Source organism: Lepus europaeus, chromosome 16 (genome assembly GCF_033115175.1).
Source record: "Lepus europaeus isolate LE1 chromosome 16, mLepTim1.pri, whole genome shotgun sequence".
Classification (NCBI taxonomy): domain Eukaryota; kingdom Metazoa; phylum Chordata; class Mammalia; order Lagomorpha; family Leporidae; genus Lepus; species Lepus europaeus.
Window position 1 is genome coordinate 88,274,326 of NC_084842.1, and position 12,531 is coordinate 88,286,856.

General features: G+C 62.7%; 1 protein-coding gene across 3 annotated transcripts in view; it reads left to right on the forward strand.

The window, feature by feature from the left end:
• The window catches only part of LOC133775271 (TBC1 domain family member 14), a 213,171-nt gene that overhangs the window by 82,004 nt on the left and 118,636 nt on the right, over positions 1-12,531 (forward strand). The window contains exons 9-10 of one of the 3 annotated variants that reach the window (XM_062213489.1): positions 2,607-2,704; positions 4,080-6,348. The exons of the other annotated variants lie outside the window; for them this stretch is intronic. Coding sequence (XP_062069473.1) covers positions 2,607-2,704; positions 4,080-4,244 — 263 coding nt within the window. The 3' untranslated portion in view covers positions 4,245-6,348. Of the gene's footprint in view, positions 1-2,606; positions 2,705-4,079; positions 6,349-12,531 lie in introns of those variants that run through there. 3 annotated transcript variants of the gene reach the window in all.

Sequence of the window (12,531 nt, forward strand, 5' to 3'; positions counted from 1 at the left end):
GTCAGACGCGGGTGCCCTGAGCACAGGCGGGAAGTGTCCAGAGCTGTGCCCTGCAGTCCAGTTTCCCGTCGCTCCTAAGGAACCAGCTCCAGCTCTTAGCTTCTCGCTTGTCTCGGCATCTCCTGGTGGCACCAGCCAATGAGTGCCAGCACATGGTGCGGTCTGGTGTGGGTAGCGTGAGAGACAGTGGATAAGTAGCAGCGGTCAGAGTTCTGAATGGGTCACACCTGTGAGTCGGGTCCCTACAGACCTGCCCTGTGGTGGCACGGCAGGGCCCCGCCGTCTCGGGACGGTAGCGGAGAGAACAGAAGTGGCTGGGACTCCTGAGCAGGTGATCAAGGACAGGGACGTGGCACCCCAGCCGGCTGACCTGGCGCTGTCAGCAGCTGTGGGGAGATGTGGCGTTGTCCCCCTCGGCAGTGAGCAGGGCCTGGGCCCTCCCTGGCTGGCATGGGGGCCCGCACTCTTGGCACTCTGCCCCGCCGCCCTGCTGTGCGCTCACACAACATCCACTCAGCAAGCAGGTGCCTGCCTTGTTCTGGGCGTGGCTCGAGGCTCTGGGGGTGTCCCTGTCCTCCCAGTCGGGTGCGCCTGCCAGGTGAGGTACAGGGAAGTGGAGATGGCCCGGGCGTGTGCTGGGATGAGGCCAGCAGAGGCCTTGCAGGCTGTGTGACTGCGTGTCCAGCGCTCTCTTCCTGCCTGTTCCGTGCCTTGGAAGCATGGCAGTGTCAGAACACACGGTACCCCTGCCGGTAGACACAGCCCCGCGGGGAAACAGCAAAGGCAGAGGCTGAGGACTCGGCTTGACCGCGAGCTGACTTGGAGCCCAGCGCGTCTGTGCCCACCTCCTGGACCTCTGCAGTGAACTAACCTGTCTGTGCCTCCAGTATCTGTATTGGTCAGAGGAGGCTGAAGGTAAGGCTGCTGTGGTCCGGGGGCTCTGAGGCCTAACGCGTGCCTGGAACAGCCTGGCTGCCCGGCTCTCCCAGCACGAGGACGTGGACAGCAGTTCAGCGTCTCCCTTTCCAAAGGCCCTGTGGCAGGGTCAGACCTCTGGTCCATGTAGGCTTCCTGGAGCAAGCAAGAAAGGGAGCGGTAGCTGGAGCTGGTGTGTATCGCTCTCTGGGAGCAGGCCGTCGTCAGGGAGCAGTTAGCTCCCCGCTGCCTGCCTTGGTGCAGTGCTGACCACGTAGGTGGGGACTGGGGCAGGCTGGCGTTCCTCAGAGATGGGGTCTGCACCCCAGAAGTGGTGCCCTGCACTGCAGCTGGAGCACCTGGTGCTGAGGCTGGCGCCGAGGTGATGGGCACGCAGGCCTCGAGCCCTGTGTCCATTCTGCCATCAGCACAGGTAGGGAGCAGAAAGCATGTGGTGTCCTGGCTGTCCTGAACCCACGTCCTGGGTGGGCCACGTACAGGCCAAGAGCTGTGCACAGCAGTTATTTCTGTGTTTTTTCAAGTGCACGGAGACCCGTAAGGAGAGGTGATGATGCTCCTGTTGTAGAAATGAGGGCGCTGAGACGCAGAGGTTAAATGATTTGCCCAGTTACACCGCAGGCATGTAGCATACCCTGGGATTGCCGGAAGCCTGTCTGATCTCAAGCTTATTGTGACCAGAGCTGTAACTCAGGGGGCCCGAGGCCATTAGGCAGGCTGTGGAGCGTCCCTGTGTGGCCGGGCAGCCTGATGAGAGGCCTGGCCTTGGCATGGTCTGCTTGCAAAGGCAGAGGGCTGCCGCTGTCGCCAGAGCTGGCCTTGGCCCCTTGGTGGGCCCGTGTGGTGGGCACCTGTGGGCCACACTCCTAGCAGGGATGGGGGCTGTCCTGGGGGCAGGGGAATCGATGCACACCCTGGGCCTCTCGGAGCCGGGCCCACACCTGCCCTGCCCCAGCCATCGTCTTTGTGGGGTCAAGGTCGAGGGAGGTGAAAGGCTGGTCTGGACTGAATCCAGAGGCTCAGCACCGGTGTGTGCCGGCATCCCCCGCAACCTCAAGGAGCCCAGAAAGTGCTGATGCTAAGGCCCTGCCCAGACCAGTGCAGGCTGGACCCCGGCGAGCCTGTGCTCTGGGCTTCTTGGAGCTGCTCTGTGGCTGAGAGCCTGGGCGCATCTCATCCCAGCGTCTGTTTCCTTCCCATTCATGAAGCCGCTCGCCCGTGACCCCGCCAGCCTGCAGACACAGGAGACACGCAGCGAGTGTGGTCCGAGTTGAGGGAGCCCCGAGGCCGCTCCCTGTGGTGCTTGCTGCGTTGCGCTCCCGTGTGTGGGATCCATGAGCATGCCTCTGGTGCACGTCTGTCTCCCTCCATGCCACGTTCGTCCTCGCGAGCACGGACCCAGTCAGGCTGTTAGCCCGTGTCCCCGGGCCTGGCACGTGACAGGCGTGAGTGTAGGATTGCCGAATCAGTGTCTCGTGTTGGAGTAACAGGAACGTGAGGCCGTGCTGGCCTTGTTAGCAGCAGGCTCTGCTCTGCTCTCCCAGAGTCTCCTGGGGTCGGGCGTCCTCTCTGGGCCGACTTCTCGGCAGAGCGAAGCAGGGATCTGTTTCATGACTGTGTCTTAATGGAATTTCCCTCTCCCTCTTTTCCCTTCTCCATTCAAAATGATTAAGAATGTTATACAAATGCCAAGGGAGAGAATGGTATAGAAGAATATCCAGATGTTAAAGAAATACCCAGTAATGAAGAGCGTCTGTTAGATTTTAATAGGGTAAGTGGACTGTCCTCCTCGTTGTTCACTTAAGAATGGCCACCGTCCCTCCTTGTCACCCCAGTAAAAACCTGGGAGTCACGTGAGCCCCTGCCCGTGCCGCCCTGAGTCCCCAGGATGTAGCCTTCTGCCCTCGGGCCCTCCGCACCCGGCCACGGGCCGCCTGCCTCCTGTCCCCTCCCGGCCACTGCAGGTGGCCTTGTGCAGCATGGAGCTGGCCCTGTCACTCCCCTGAGCTCTGCAGAGCAGACCCTGCCCGCTCTGCGCCTGGCCATGGCCTCCGTACAGCCTATCCCGTGGCAGCCATGCACTGGACGCTGGATGTCCTCACGTCTCCACCCCGGCAGGCTCTGAACGCCTGAAGGTGACAGGTGCAGAGCCTGCGCTGGCCCCTCAGGGAGGGGCTCCTTTCTGTCCCACTGTTGCTTCTCAGCGTGGGTTCAGGCGCCGTAAGAATTTTCTCCCAAAGCTCCCCGTCGTGTTGGCGCCACGTCTTACTGCTCGTGGGCTGTCAGACTGGACACGTCACAGCTGATGGGGGCGCCTGCCCTGCAGTCTTGGCTTCTGCCCGAGCCCCCCTGTTCGTCCCTGCCGGCATCAGGCTCCCTCTGCCCGCCACCCCGACCCTGTTCCTCCTGGCCACCGCCGTCCCCCCACTGGCCCGCTCCTGTGCACCGTCCCTGCGCTTCTGCTGGGGGCGCCCTGCAGAGGCCCCCCCACCCCCCGACCACAGCCCCGGGAGAGGAAGGTGCTGCTGTGCCCACCTTAGAGAGCAGAGGCGCGTGAGGATGCGGGGCCGTGTGTGCGGCGGGCAGAGCTGGGCTGTGCACCCGGCCTGTGTGTGTGTCTGTCTGCTCTCCCTTCATGTGGCTTCTCTGAGCTCCTGGCTCGGGGTCTCAGCCGTGCACGGTGCTGTCATCTGGGGGCGGGGCAGATGCTGCGAGCTGCAGCCAGTGTCCTGGGGCCGGAGGCTGACCTGGTCCCACACGACAGCGGCATCCCGAGAAACCACTCGGCAGCGGCAGGACCCCAGCGCGCACAGAGGAGAGGCCTCCAAAACACAGCCTTGGGCGCCTCCTGCCCCCAGGGCGCCCCCACAGCCCTGTTCGTGGGTGTCCCCGCGCCAGAAGTCTGTCGATGTGCCCCTCGGCTGGCCTGTGGGCCCGGGAGGGAGCTGCCTGGGCTGCAGCAGGCCCCCCAAGGCGTGCTGGACGGAAGACGCGTGGTCCTCTGTGGGAGAGGCCCCTGGGGAGGAGCTGGTTTGCTCTGCACGGGACAGCACCACTGTGTTCTCGTCTCCACACAGGGTCTTGGCTCCTTTGGGAGGAGAAGAATCTGTGTTTTGATCTGTTGGGAATTCTTTGTCTCGCCGTAGGTGTCTTCTGTCTGTGAAGCGCGGTGCACAGCGGAGCGCGACTCTGGAGCGCCCGCGCTCGGCCCCCGCGGGAAGGCCTGCTCCAGCGGCAGCTCCGGCTCGGAAGGCGGCGGCGGGTGGGCGGACCCCGGCGCCGAGGAGCTGTTCTCTCGAACTCATCTCTGACCTGCGCAGTAGCACCGTCACGCACAGTGACCGTGAGGGGATCACCCTTCTGTGAGGCCTGTTCATCTAAGACAACTTAGGTTTCTTCTCAATTAACTGATCCGATCAGTAGTTCCCTTTCTCTTCTTATCTTAGAGTTGAGGACAGCTGTCCTGTTGAAGATTTTTTTTCCCCAAGCTGTTCGATCCTGGCTCTTTGAAATAGACTAGATTGTGTTGTCCACTCAGGAGTGCGTGTGCATGTGCTTGTCCTAGAAGTCCCACCGCCTCTGCCTCCTCACTGCAGCCATCCTGCCGCCTTCCTGGCATCGCAGCGTCGGCCGCGCCCTGCTCAGGGCCTGTGGCTTTGGGACATCCCAGCTGTGCTCTGAGAACTGGGGTCTGCAGCTGGAGCCGTGCCTCCTGACGGCAGCGGGCAGCAGGGCGCTGGCCATGGGCTTCATCGCGGAAACCTCCTGTGCATCTGGTGTAGGAGCTGCAGGGCGTGCTCTAGAGATAGGGAGCACTGTGTGTTCTGTCCTAGTCTGTTCCCCCCAGGCATCATGGGAGATACTGTGGTGGTGACTTTCCTTGCTGAGAAGCCAGGGGTTCGGGGGGGGGGGCAGGGGGTAGGGTAGTAGAGGAGCCACGGGTGAGACCCCCCGCCCCCCAGGCCCATTCACATCGCTCACCGAGCCGGGCTCTTGGAGCTGACGTCCCCCATCCCCGGCAAGGCCCTTCCGTTGTGAATTACTCTTTTCTCCTCATTCACATTGGATGGAACCCCCCGAAGCCTGACACGTGAAGGTCTGACGCACTGAGGCCCCTCTGTCACCTGGAGACGTCTGGCTGCGGCAGTTGGCTGGTCTGTGGCTGTGGCGCAGCTCAGCTTCTAGCGCATCTTGCGTTTGAGAGAATGTTCTGGGCAGGCTCCGTGGGGGGTGGGCGGCAAACACCTCGCCCACACGCCGTGTGAGTGCCCTGCTGGCTGTCACCTCATGTGACTTGTTTCCGGTCTGCCTCGGTGGCCTGGGGGTCACGACAGCTGGCACGGTCACGTCCACGCTCAGTGGCCACTCTGAGCCTTCACGACACTGGGCACAGGTTGAAGCTGGGAGGGCGATATTTGCGAAACCTAAACATTTTGAATTGTTTCTGCTTTTTTAACGAGCTTGTTTCTAAAAACACCGAGCGTCCGCCGTCAGCTGAGCATGTCTGTGGCCTCGGGAGCGGTGGGGAGGCCCTCACCCCAGCTGGCAGGCAGTCAACACGCAGGTAACCTAGCTGGGGGCTGAACTGGCTGTGGAGTGCGACTTGCTTTGAGCATTTGGGTTTATTGCCTTTTCCTTAGCACCTGAAAGCCCCAGCAGAGCTGTGGAGACCGTGAGGGCCTGTGCGTCCTCGCTGGGAGACGCCTGGCCCGTGCCGGGTTGCTCTCGCCGCGTTAGGGTTTATTTTTATACAGCACATCTTTTGACACTTTAAAGTGGGTTCGTGTGCGCGCGCGTGTGTGCGTGTGTGTGTGTGTGCATGTGTAAGGTTATGTTGTGTTATTTATTTACGGACTTCAGATCCGTGTTTATCCTTCCTTCTGGAGCTTCCTAAAAGTTGATTTGCGTCTGCACTGAAACACACCTAAACAGCAAAGGCAGAAAAGCTTGGAGGCCGTCGGTCCCCGCGGCCACGGCGGTGACGGTCCTCCTGGGCTCGCCTGCAGCCGCGCCCGTGAGCCGGGACAGCTGCTGCTGGCCAGGAGGAGCGCACGCCCCGCCACGCCGCGCCCACTCCTCCCCCGGAGAGGGGCCCACGAATCGTGTGTCTGTTTGTTTTCCTAGGTTAGTGGCTGGAGCTCAGGCTCTTGGCACCAGAGTTGAGAGTGTGGTTTTTAGTTTTGTGAATGAATGATCACAAAGAAAAAGCATTAAAAAAAAAAGTTGGCAAACGCTGAGACGCACTGTGGTATGAAGCGCGTTGCATATCCGTGGCGCAGAAGTTCAGTTTCCATTCCTGGGCTGAGTTCTCGTGGTCGTACCGTTGGTTTCACCTGCACCACAGTAACGGATTTTGTTGTTGTTGTTTTCTTGTGGAGTTAACACCAAATAAAAATCGGAAAACAGCAGCTTGATGTTTTTCCTGATCACCGCAAAGGTTCTTTCCTGCTCCCTCTTGCAGGCATTGGAAGATGGGAAGGAGCCAGGTCCCTTCCTTGCTGTGACCCTGGGCGGGGCTGTGGGAGGGGCTCACCCACCCCCGCACACACCGCATGGGTGACCCTGGGCAGGGCTGTGGGAAGGGCTCACCCATCCCCAACCCCTCCCCCCCCCAGCCACATGCACCGCACTGGTGCCCCTCCGGGGGAGCCGAGGCTCACTCTGAACACAGTGCAGAGTGCTGGTTATGAGAGAGAAGCCGGCATGTTGGATGGGGAGGGAGAGGGGCGCTCAGTGGGGCTGGCAGGTGTCTGGATCCAGGGGGGAACCCCCACACAGAGGGTCTGCGGCCCTGCCCTGGCCTCGGTGGGGGCGGGTTACTGGGAGCTTCTGCACTGTCCGCTGCCCGGGGCTAGCAGGCTGACAGTAGACCCCCTCCTTGCCTGTGGGCTCCATGGCTGCACCGGGTTCCCTGCGCACTGTTGTCTGAGGCGCCTGGTGGGAAGTGCCGGCTCAGCGTCACCAGCGCGTGGAGGACATGCAGCCCCACAGGGCCGGTTACTGGTTTTGTAGGATTTATTTGTTTGAAAAGTTAGAGGGAGACAGAGATCGTCCATCTGTTGGTTCAGTCCCCGGATGGCTACAACAGCCAGTGCTGGGCCAGGCTGGAGCCAGGAGCTTATCTGGGTCTCCCATGTGGGTGGCAGGGTCCCAAACACTTGGGCCGTTCCCACCTGCCTGCTTTTCCCAGGCCTTTTAACAGGGAGCTGGCCTGGAAGTGGAGCAGCCGGGATATGAACCTGTGCCGACACGGGATGCCGGCGCCGCAGGCCCCGATCGAGACTCGGCTGTTTCTCCTGCCTTTCGTCTGGGGCAGAGGAGGAGCAGGCTCTGCACCGCTCCATGGCCTCTTTTTTCTTTATGGTGCCCGGGGTGCACGCATGTGCTGTCTGCACCGTGAAGTTTCCGTGTAGGCCCCCGTGTCTCCCTCCCTGGACGCCATGCGAGCCTCAAGAACTGGGAGCTGAGAGATGAGTTTGTTTTGGCACAAAAAGCCTTGAAGTCCCCGCATGATGTTTCAGAATGCACGTGGGCCGTGAGCGCACCGAGACCCTTTGTGTTTTGGCTGCAGCGTCCATCTCTTGGAGCCCGTGTGTCGTCCGCAGGGCCGAGGCGGATCTGCCGTGATTTCTCCCCCGGTGGTCAGCCAGCCACCCGGCACCATTTCTGTAAAGTCTTTCCCCCTGAGTTTGAAGCGACACACATCCCGGTGTGCTGTCACGTGTGGAGAGTTAGCGCCCGGCAGACGGGCGGTGCCGCGTGCCCGCTGAGCCAGCCTGCTCAGTGGGCAGCGTCCCAAGGCGAGCCTGCTTTGGTAAGTGTGGCTGCACTGATTCGGCCTAAGTCTTGCCGCTTGGGGGCTCAGTGCCCCGTGGAGCAGTGAGGTGGCTCTGAGGGCGTGGCCATGCCAGCGCAGACCCCTCCCTGGTTAAGCTGGGGTGGTTTAGACGCACCACGCCCTCTGTTGGCGTGCAGGCTTGTGGCAGTGGTGCCTGCTGGCCACGGCGACTGCTGCCTTCACCTTTCACTGGGATTTTTTTTTTTTTTAAGATTATTTATTTGATAGATTTATAGAGAGGTAGAGAAAGAGGTCTTCTATCCGCTGGTTCTCCCCAGTTGGCCATAATGGCCGGAGCTGGGCTGATCAGGAGCCAGGAGCTGCTTCCAGGTCTCCCACATGGGTGCAGGGGCCCAAGGACTTGGGCCATTTTCTGCTGCTTTCCCAGGCCATAGCAGAGAGCTGGATCAGAAGAGGAGCAGCCGGGACTCGAACTGGCACCCGTATGGGATGCTGATCCTGTCCGCACAGCAGCTTCCTAGGTCTCCGCCCCGCAGGGCAGGTGCCGAGCTCACCTTTCGCCTGGACTTCAGCCGAGTGTCCTCATGAGGTCAAAGGGCCGCTGCTGCCACGACTCGGCTGCTCTTGCCACCGCAGTGCTACCCAGCAGGCCCTGCGCACCTGGGAGCAGCAGCGGGGCCATGCCCGCGAGGCCTGCTGTGTGCACCCAGGTCAGGAAGTGAGCTGCGGTGCGGAGCCCGCTGGCTGGCCTCCCGGGACGGGGTGGGGGGCCGGGGCAGGGGTGGCTGCTTCCCTGTGGAGAGAGCGGTGGCTGGGATGACAGGGACAGGGCTCGCTCCGGTGGCAGCCGAGTCCGTGCCAGCCCGCTGTGACCATTCTGTTACAGCCCTGAGAGGCAGGCTCCAGCCGCCCCCCACAGGGGAGAGCCAGGGCTCAGGCAGGGTGCTCTGGAGCTTCCATCTCCCCCAAGTCAGCCCTAAGCATGAAATGTGGGCTGGGGGTGTTGGCTGTGTTCCTGATGGCTGTGGGTCAGGCCCGGGGACGTCATTTCCAGGAGGCCTGGCCGTGTATCCTTGGGTGAGTTCTTTCCACAGTGGAGGCCACGTGAGAAGCTGCAGGACACACAGATCCACGGGGTGTGGGCCCTGCACAGGGGAGGGCCGAGGTGCACCTGCCAGGGCGTGGCGGGGGGCCGAATCCGGGCTCTCAGAAGGTCGCGTCCTTGCAGGCTGCACTCCTGGGGTAGGTCAGGCGGAGGGGTGGTGCACACCAACCACGGTCACATGACCGTCACACGGTTGGCACAGGGATCCGTCTCCCTCTGAAGTGAGGTCACATTGTCCCTTCAGGACAGGAACCGGTTCCTCAGGCTTGTCCCTGGCTCCTGGTGGTGGCTGGGCTGGAGGGCAGGGACCGAGGGGGACCACAGAGCCCAGGTGGTGTCCATCGGAGCTGCTTCCCAAGGAAGACAGAGGTGTGAGGTGCAGACTTGCCATCTGGCCTGCAGGCCCGCCCACCCCACCCTCCCACCTGGGAGACAGCAGGGTCTGAAAAGCCTTGGAGCATTCCAAGGACCTGGAGCCCACGTGCCCGTGTTTGCTGGGAGCTTTCCTGCCTCACTGTGTGGCCCTGACCAGGTCGCTGTGACCCAGCCTGGGGGTCCAGCTGGCATGTGCGGGTGGGGCTCCTGCGCTGGGCCCCCACGTGCTTCCGTGTGCCTGCCTCGCTGCACCCAGAGGTTAGGAGATGCCTGGGTGAGGGGAGTCCTGGCTCTCCACTGTGCGGGTGCCAGCCCTGGTCCTTCCCAGCCGTCCTGCTGTCACCAAGGCTGGCCCGGGAGCACCAGCAGCAGCGGTGGTGAGCCCGAGGCTCTGTAGGTTCTTCAGCCTCCCAAGTGCGGGTCCCAGGGCCCAGCTCACACCAAGTGGTCTCCACAAACAAGCCAGTCCCACGGCTGTCCCTACGCCATGCAGGCCCTCAGAGGGGAGCGCGAGCCCAGTGCGTAGTCCCGGAGGGCTCGTGAAATCCCACCGTGTGCCTGGCCGGACGTGTTCTGGCCAGGAGGCCTCAGGCTGGGAACCCGAGGGTGACGGCGCAGGAAGCCCAGCACTGGCTGCAGAGCCTGGCCGACTCGGTGGGCCGTGCGCCACAAACCCCGGGCCCCCTGGGACCTGCTCTGGGCCTGCCTCGGCTCCTGTGCGGAGCGGCCAGGCACCGTCCACGACTCCCTCAGGGTCCAGCTCCTGGTGCTCACGGATGCCAGACAGGAGCCTGCATCCTGCATCCTCTCACAGGCCTCAAGCCACAAGCCGCTGGTGGCAGGGCGGGGCATCCCCACCGGCCCCCCCCGGGCATGTGCACGCTCAGACCTTGCCGGACCTGCAGTGACCACAGGTGGGAACTCGGCAGCGTGACAAACCGGCGCAGGCCCTGGTGTCAGCTACAGCGCTGCAGTGCCTTCAGGCAGCTGGTCCTCCTCCCCCCATCCCCGCCTGCTCGGGGTCTACCCCTTGGCCACCACCGCGTGCAGGTGCTCTGTCAGCCACTTGCCCTGCCTCTCCTGCCCGCCCCACCTCCCACCTGCACCTGCCCTTCCTGGGCGGGGGAGGGGGGGCCGGGTGCCAGTGGTGCCTCATCCTTGCAGGCTTGGGCGGTGGCGCGCGTGAAAGGACATCCTGCTACCTGGACGAGGTTTGGGGCCGGAAACCTGCCTCCTGCCGCCCTCTGCGCCTTGGCCGTGCGCGGGGGTCAGCAGGCGGTGGTGCTGTTGGGGGCTGGGTGTCTTCCTGTTGGCATTAAGCTAAGCAGGGAGGAACGAAAGTCCCTGGGACGTGGTCTTGTTGGTACGATGTGGGGGTGGGGCTCTTCAGGAGAATCCCCCACCAGCGGCCTGGGGGAGCACCAGGCCCAGCACGGAGGGCGCGCAGTGTGTGCTGCCCGAGCCCCCGCCCTGACGAGCCTCAGAGTCCGTTGGGGTCGCATCCGTGCGTGTCAGCGGCAGTGCTGACCAGGCGGCAAGCAGTGTCATACCCCTGTGGGAAGGAATCTGGAAGACGCGGTGACTCTGGGGCCCGGCCCCACGCAGCGCAAACAGGGAATCACTTGTACCAGGGACGTGCCAGGGGCCGGGCCCCGCACCCGATGCCATCGGAGGAACCGAGACGGGTGTCCCCTCGGCTGGTTTGCTCCCCGGATGCCCACACGGCCGTGGCTGGGTCTCTACGTGATCCACGGCTGCTGCCTCCTAAGACGTGCCCCAGCGGGAGGCTGGGACTGGACTGGGACCCTGGCGCTGGCTGTGGTGTGCCAGGCCTTCGACCTGCTCGGCTGTCCCGTGTCCCTAGGTCCATGCTGATAATGAAGTCACGTTCTCTCAGCTCTCCTGGTGGATGGAGCCCCCGGGCGTCCTTCCTGCCCGGCTGGTGGCCAGGACCACGTGGTGCCTGTGGGCAAGGTCGGGGGCGGGGGGTCAGCCTCATGGAGCGCAGCCCTGCCCGAAGCGTGGGGCCACACCCCTGTGATGCTGCAGCGTCCGCCCCTTCCTGGCTGCAGATCAAGGCGAGCAGCAGAACCTCTGTGGGCCACCGCGTCCCTGGGACCAGACGGCCCAGCGGGGTGTGCAGGGAGGGGATTTGGACGCCATGCGGGGCCTAGGCCCGCCTCCCGGCCCGGAGGGGCAGGGGAAAAGGAGGCCAGGGTGTGGCCCCGAGGGCCCTCTGGTTAATCCTGCTCCTGCCTTGGCCTCAGCGCCCCTCTGTAACACTGGCATTTTGCTTCACAGGATTAAAGGAATAGCAGGGGCTGGTGCTGTGGTGCAGCGGGTTAAAACCATGGCCTGAAGCACCAGCATCCATATGGGCGCCGGTTCGAGTCCCAGCTGCTCCACTTCGGATTCAGGTCTCTGCTATGGCCTGGGAAAGCAGGAGAAGATGGCCCCAAGTCTCCCATGGCACCTGCATGGGAGACCCGGAAGAAGCTCCTGGCTCCTGGCTTTGGATTGGCTCAGCTCTAGCTGTTGTGGTCTTTTGGGGAGTGAACCAGCAGATGGAAGACCTCTCTCTCTGGCTCTACCTTTCTATCTCTTTCAAATCAATTAATTAAAAAAAAAAAAAGAATTGCATGCCTGGCCCCATGGGTGTTCACTGGGGCGCCCCAGAACCGACCGGGCAAGCTGACCTACGAGTGAGTCTCGGGTTGGTTATCAGAATCCAGGCTCTGGACTCTGGCGCTGGGGATGGTGGTGTGGGAAGAGCTGGAGCGGCAGCAGGTGCAGGCCCAGGAAGGCCCTGGGATGCCTTCTGGTGGGGGTCGGCGTCCCACTTGGGAGGCAGCAGAGCTGTGGCAGGACCAGAGCCAGGGCTCATTGTCTGCCTGGAGTGTGATCTCAGGTTCGGTGGGCAGGCGGTAGGGAATGGCTAGAAGTCTTAGCTTTCCCTTGGTTGTCGTGTGTACCTCCATCCATCTGAAAGGCACAGTGACCAAGACAGCGAGACAGCTCTTGCATCTGCCTGGTTCACTCCCCAAATGCCTTGCAGCAGCCCCCCCCCAAAGGCTGGGCCAGGCCAAAGCGAGGTGGGTGAGTGGCAGTGGCCCAAGCACTCGGGCCGTCACCTGCTACCTGGATTGGGAGTGCAGGAGCCGGGAGAGAGACGCAATTGTCTCCAAAGTTGTGGCCCCTCAGCCGCAGTTAGCAACATGGAGATCATGTTATAAACAACCCCATCAACGGGCCGGTGCTGTGGTGGTGGCAGGTTAGGCCACCGTCTGCGATGCTGGCATCCCTACGGGCACTGGTTCGA